Source organism: Rhagoletis pomonella, unplaced genomic scaffold (assembly GCF_013731165.1).
Source record: "Rhagoletis pomonella isolate Grant_MI unplaced genomic scaffold, Rhpom_1.0 Rhpom_scaffold_00540, whole genome shotgun sequence".
Taxonomy (NCBI): domain Eukaryota; kingdom Metazoa; phylum Arthropoda; class Insecta; order Diptera; family Tephritidae; genus Rhagoletis; species Rhagoletis pomonella.
Genome location: NW_023459094.1, coordinates 37,157 through 44,556, shown reverse-complemented (window position 1 = coordinate 44,556; position 7,400 = coordinate 37,157). Strand labels below are relative to the sequence as shown.

General features: G+C 33.9%; 1 protein-coding gene across 1 annotated transcript in view; it reads right to left on the bottom strand.

The window, feature by feature from the left end:
- Positions 1-298: 298 nt before the first annotated feature.
- Positions 299-7,400, bottom strand: part of LOC118751108 (lutropin-choriogonadotropic hormone receptor-like) — a gene marked incomplete at its 5' end in the record, with an annotated part of 40,213 nt that continues 33,111 nt past the window's right edge. The window contains 2 exons of the mRNA XM_036485876.1: positions 299-447; positions 513-658. Coding sequence (XP_036341769.1) covers positions 299-447; positions 513-658 — 295 coding nt within the window. The remainder of the gene's footprint in view (positions 448-512; positions 659-7,400) is intronic.

Here is a 7,400-nt window from a genome sequence, read left to right as displayed (position 1 = left end):
AGGAATTTGATTCGGAATAAAGTATACTTTTCAAATGTATCAACATATTTGCATGCGTTTTCACATACATACCCGGGTATGCAGCTGTTGATGTAAGGGGTAGAAGTCGAAAAATGGTCAGATCTCTAGTCCAGGTGGTCCAATCCCACTCAGACCTTTGTTGAGGATATCATGAAATTTCAAGTTAATCCTATGTATAGTTTCCAAGATAAGCAATTTGAAAACGCAAAACATACCCGGGTATGTTGCTGTTGACATAAAGGTTAACGACGATTTCGTGATTTTTTCTTAAATCCGTTCACACCCACGCATAAATACTCGTGACACATTCTGTCACATAAAAATCACGTACCTTTCCCATCTCTAATTTAAACACACGGCGCTTCTTCTGCTTAATTGTTGAAATTAAAGGTATAAAAAACATGTGCTGTTTACTTTTATCGTTAACTATAAATAGGAAGGATTAATAATGGGGAAGTAAATAGCTGCAAAATCCTAAAGTACATACATACCGTATTGCCAATCATAAGCGTAATTAAAGTAGGCACCCATGGAATGTGCATCGATGGCGGCGATTAACAGCAAATACAATCCCAAGCACAAATCTGCAAAGGCCAAATGGCCCATTAGGAAACGCGGCACGGATGGGCTTTCGGATCTGCAAAACGTTGTATACATATATGTACATATATATATATATATATATATATATATTACGTAAAAATTTAGTTTTTCCACTACAGTACAAATATGTGAGAGTGTAAAACGCGCAGTAGTAAAAGGTAATGAATAGTAGGTAATAGAGCTGCAAAACTAGCAATGGCATTCTTAGTTTGTTTTTGTTTAATTGATTTCTCATTCCTTTACTCAAGAGTCTAGCTAGTTTTTGCTACTCTTGTGAAGAAAGGTTTTCAAATCATAGACGAATTTTAAAAACTACGGAAAATGTTGCACGCTTAAAAACTATTTAATTCGCTTGGGTAAAGTCATTGGCCTTGAAAATGTTCTACGTAAGGGAAACATTGATCCTTATCCTTTATTAATAATAATAATAATTATTTAATCATTCTTAATTTCTCTTAGGATAACTTATCTAACTCAGGCTGTCCACAAACAGGCAACAAATCGATACGATCAGTTTAAATTTCAACAAATTGACATGTGTGTGGCGTTGTTTGCAAAAATATTGAATGTTGAGAAAAAAAATTGCAATCGGTTGAGTGCAGGAATGATAGAACACAAGATTGCCTCTGAGTTACGTTAAGTTGCCATAATTACACTTTTTTCACCAATACTACTTCCAAGATATGCGACACACAATTAGGGCATTCCCTTAAACTCGAAAAGTCTTAAACTGTGTAAAACTCGTAAGTTAACGAGACCTTTATGGGACGCCCCCTTTGTGAAAATGTGTAAATAGGTGCGAAAAGTGACTGTTTGATAGACAACAAGGATTTTGTGAAACAATTCTTGTTTGGAGGTATTTTCCATAACAGGCCGCCATCTTGTGAATCAAAAACTCCGAAAACTAGCAGAAAACTCAAGTTTCTACAGTTAGTGCATGCAATTCATTCTATTTGTTCGCATATTATTTTTATTCAATTGCTTTCAATATTATAAATATAATACGTTTTTGTATAAAATTGTCCGCCCCTCGGTAACACTGAAGTTTACGAGGTCGTTTGCGCATCAAATTTGCCTCGTAATTTAACGAGGGACTAGTAAATACAGCTCTAAACCAATTTTAACAGTTCTTTTACGAGGCTCGTAAATTTACGAGTTTTAAGAGCTTTACAAGGCTTTTACGAGTTTAAGGGAAGACCACTAATGCTACTTGCTATGGACATCTCACTTGTTCTTGTCATTGCAGAGGTATTGACTAAGTACTTCTTTTGAGACCAACGATTCTCTACTACTTTTTCGTGATTCTTGTTAAACTTTTTTATACCTTTGGGGTGTTCGGGCGGAATGGAACCATATTAATTGAAACACATATGTACATACATACTTTTATCGAGCCATATTTTGCGTTTATATCGTAAGCGACAACTTATATTTTTTTTGTTAATAGGATACAAATATCTACTAGTTACAACGTCCCAAACAAAATCACAAAAGTTTGAATATGTACCGTTACGGACAAGAAACAAAATGCATTTTATCGTTTCATTAGGTTTGTTCCACACGAGCCCGCGGGTGCCGCAAACAGCCCACAAAGCGTTCCTCACGCTAGAAAAATAGGTTATAGAGAGCGAATACCTTCCACTTTTGGATCGCAAATGTCTTCTTCTTCGTGCCCGTAATGGGGCTCATATACCTATTGCAGGGTTACCACTGTAAAACTTTTTTCCTACCAAGAGCTGGTTCCAAAACCTACCAAATGGCTTCTTTGCTACCATATGGCGGTTGACAGCATTGAGTACAGTTATTTTTGCTAGTTTTTATACTTAAAAGACGATTTTCAGGTAAAAAAAAAGATCAGAATAACTGCTTTTATATACAAATAGAACACCAAAAAAAATTGGTGTATGCTTTTAACCAGACCCACCCACCGAATTCGACCCGGTGAATTCGAATCTGTTTCGACTTCTTAATTTCGAGCAAATTGCGAAAAACCAGAAACCGTGTCTAGGAGCCTCTGGGCTTGGGGCAAAATCTGCGCGCTGCGGGCTTGCCACTAATTTCTTCGATGTTAAAAACTTTGAGATTCTTTGATTTACTGAACTAACGGTAAGTTGATTTCTTCTTAATTTTCGTGTATGATAAAAACAATGGCGTATTCTGTGAACATGTAGATTTGTTATGTACAATGCATTTGAATCGCTCTTCTAGTGTCATTAAAAACAGTTTACAATATTGTCATTGTTTAAACTATTGTCGATTCGCACCTGCATTTTAAAGAAAAATATCTGATTTATAAACCTGCATTTACATCCATTAATTCAATCACTTGATATCCCATTACATACGCAGTCGATAAAACTTTTTATAGCGCATACGGAATACAGAGAATTGCTGAAGGTAATTGGTAAAATTCTGCCTATACCAGTAAGCAAAGATGGCAAACAATTGGGCCCCACCTACATACTCATGTGTAGTTACAAATTAAAAAATATTTGCTTTTAAAAACTTTAATTAAGCTTTTGCTTTAAGCATTCAACTAACGCCTGTAGAAATAAACTTATTGCAAATTAGATCATATTTCAACTATTAAAAGCAATGTTTATTCACATTCAAAATAAGAAGAGGTCATAAAAACAAAGCAATCTGATTTTTGTTTACTTTTCGTTGCCTTAAAAATATTTGGAAATACGGGTATAATCGATACTTTTTTTCAAATATGAGTACTGACATTTATTCTTCTTTGTAGTATCTACATATGTATTCTAAATGAGTGCTGGTATCGATACTTTTCCAAAAAGTTCTATCACCAAAAATGGAGTGCCAGTCACGGTTGCCACACTACAAAAAATTTTCTGACCAGAATTTACAAACAAAGTTACCTCAAAGTTACCAAGTAAAAAACAATGTTTTATTATACAATAAACTGTAAAAAGAAAACTCGTGTAATTGCCTTAAATAAGATATGGGTACAATAAATAGTTTTATTAAAAGAAAACTAAACAAATTCATATTACATATGAGGCCAGGAAGGCCAGGGGAGCCTATCTACAAAAATTTTTTTTAGTAATATGAGATAGAAGGATATATAACAAATAAATGCGGTCTTTTACTAAAAAGTTCATTGCACCTGCGTGGTGCTACCTATTATAGTAAAAGAAAACTGAAAGGGCTATTACCGTTTCGATTCTGATAATGCATTTTACGGTGCACCTCAACTTTTTTTGAAATGTCAGTTAAGCTACTGTGGCGCTCAAGGCCTCATACAATACATTTACACGGATTCGTTCAAAAATAAAAACATTTACATAAGTATATAAATACATTTTTATTCGATCTGCGTAAATGTACAAATAAAGAATATAACAAAAATTTGTGAAACAAAAAAAACATAACTATTTTTCAACCAACGCGTTTTAAAATACGCTTTTCATAAAAACGCGCCTTAAGCTCTTGTGTTTTGAACGGGATCTTAGCCTCAGAACAAAAAAGAATTATTTAAAAAATCAATTTAAGTGCATTACCGAAGCACTAAAGAGCCCAAATCCCCCGCACAAACTGCTGTTCAAACCTCCTTTTTTCATTTCTTCTATATACATACATATATGGACGAAAGATCTGTCAATAAGTTTTGGACGTGTGCATGGGCGTAGGCAGAACGAAATTTAGGAGAGGACCTCCTATACAATTTTTTTTTTTTCAAAACCAATAACTATTACTTACTAAAAAATTTTTTATTACAGCTTAAAATATTGTAACCAATAGAGGTATATTGTAAGCCAGTGGCATAAAATGTTTATCAAAACCAATAAGAATAATGTTATCTGATCACACAAAAATTATCATACTCAATTGAGTTGCCTATTTACCTACATATATGTACCCTACAGAAAATCTGACTAGCCTAAAACTAGGCCTTTTGCCGACAGTACCAGTTCTCAATACCCAAGCAATGCTTTCAACTGTCCAGTTTTACACGGCGATGCCATTGGCGGTGGCAATTGTCGCCCAGTGCATTACTTTGCAACCAGTTTATAACCGGTTCCATTTTGGACAGTTTTTGTTATAAGAAAACGTTTTTGAGATTCGATTTTTGGACATTTTTTTCGTTTTTTCTTTTCTTTTACAGATTCCGTTTTTATTCCTTTTATGAGCATGAAATGGTATTATAACTTTGGTCCGATGTTTGTAAGTACCAGAATAAGAAGAGATAGACCCATAAAAATGTATACTTAAATGATCAGAACGTCGAGCTGAGTCGATTTAGCCATGTCCGTCTGTTTGTATGCAATCTAGTCTCTCAGTTTTCGAGATATCCGGATAAAATATGGTAGGTGGATATATTTTTATAATGTATTAATCATTTGTCGGAACCGGAAGAATCAGACCACTATAACATATAGCTCCCTTACAACTGATTGTTCAGATATGAGATTTTTCGTTATAACTTCTTCATTTATGCAGCTAGGAACATGAAATTCCGCACTGTTTTCAATAGTTATCAACAGAAAACTTACAGTGAAAATAACAAAGATCGGGGCACTATAACCTGCAGCCCCCATACAACTGATTGTTCAGATATGAGGTCTTTTATCATAACTCTCCTCCATTTATGCAGCTAGGAACATGAAATTTCGCACCATTTTCACTCATTATTAACAGAATACTTACAGTTAAAATAACAAGGATCGGGTGACTATAACATATATGTATCTTCCATACATCTAATTGTTCAGATATGGGATTTTACTGTAAAACTCCTTTATTTGAACAGCTAAAACCGATAAATCTCATAAGATATTTTATAAATAATAATACAAAGTCTACTGAGAAGATCGTCAAAATCTATGCTGTATAAGCTTTAACTCCTATACCACTGATTGTTCAGATACCAGTTTTTGCGATATATCTCCTTTATGTAGGAAACTAAATCCAATAAATTGTGTTACCGGTTTACATACCGATAACATACCAGTGAAAATCACTTAGATTGGTGCTAATATAAGGTATATCTTCCATACCTCTGATTGTTTAGATCCGATTTTTATACCCGAGCGCACTTGTGCACAAGGGTATTATAACTTTGTTCACATAACGGTTGTTTGTAACAGGCAAAACGAATCGAGATAGATATGGACAAATGTATACATAAATGATCAGAATGAAAAGAGAAATCGATTAAGCGGTGACTGTCTGTCCGTCCGTCCGTCCGTGCACACGATAACTCGAGTCAAAATTGAGATATCTTAACGAAACTTGGTACGTGTATTTCTTTCGTGCGTAGGACGGATGGTATTGAAAATGGGCAAAATCGGAAAATAACCACGCCAACCTCCCATATAACGGAAATTTTCAGAAATACGAAAACTGCGATATTTTAGTAACTACTGAAGATAATTCACTCAAAATTGACATTTTGAATAAATTTTTCTTCCAAACTTGGCACAGTTGTTGACCCTGATACAGCATACCAAATGGCCGAAAATTTTTAAACTCAGACAATAACCACGCCCACATCCCATATAACGCTAATTTCGAGAAATACGAAATCCTCGATATATCAGTAAATATTAAAGCTAATTTATTCAAAATTGATGGTTGCAACAATTCTTTACTAGGGAATACGTTTATGATAAAATTTTGGAAAATGGGCGTGGCACCGCCCACTTATGATCACATATATGTATCTCGTTAACCGTTCTAGTAATTTGTACCAAACTCGGTATGGTTATTGTGCTTGCCACATAAAAGCAAACCGTTGAAAATTGTTGAAATCGGACTAAAATTACGGCCGCTTTTCATATAACGGTAAATTTTAGAAATGCTTAAAATTCCAATATTTCGAAATTTAAGGATGCTAGTTTATATAAAACTTATACACCCGCTTATCATGTAGCCGTAGCTTTCGAAAAGGTGGAAATCATATATTTAATACTTGCGCCGGGTATTTAATGTTCGGCTCCGCCCGAACATAGACTTTCTTACTTGTTTATATTAGTATGTAGCTCCTCTATCGATGTATTCAGATATATTCAAAAGCAGTAATCTGTCAAAGTAAAATTTGCAGATGTTCATGAAAGGTATGAAGCCTTCGGCATAGCCGAAAGTTAGCGAAACAACATCAAGCAAAAAATGTCGCATATGACCATGACTTTGCCGTTTTTTTGCCGTTAATTATTTGTGGAAAAAATAATTTTGTCGCTCTGGTATTTTTTTAGATGTAAGGTGTTTGGCTTGGGTTGTGCAATAAAACTGTTTTTGATTTTGCCGTTTAATTGTTTTTTGTTTAAACAGACTTATTAAAAAAAATAGGGACTTGGAAAGCGGTTTAAATCCTGGTTAAAAATAATAAAAACAATTATTTTTTTTGTGACATAATTTGCCGTTTGGCTTGTTTTGTGCATTAAAACTGTTTTTTATTTTGTCGTTAAATTGTTTTTTGTTTAAACAGCCTTATTAAACAAAAAATAGGGACTTGGAAAGCGGTTTAAAACTTGGTTAAAAATAATAAAAACAATAATTTTTTTGTGACATAATTTGCCGTTTCTCTTGTATTGTGCATTAAAGCTGTTTTTGATTTTGTCGTTTAATTGTTTTTTTTTTAAACAACCTTATTTAAAAAAAAAAAATAGGCACCTGGAAAGCGGTTTAAAAATTGGCTAAAAATAAAAATAAATAAATATTTTTTATTGAGCTTTGTACCACGATTGTTTATTAGGAAGAATTGAAAATGCAACAAAGTCTAAGCGGTAGAAGTTATAGCACTATTTCGGAGATCA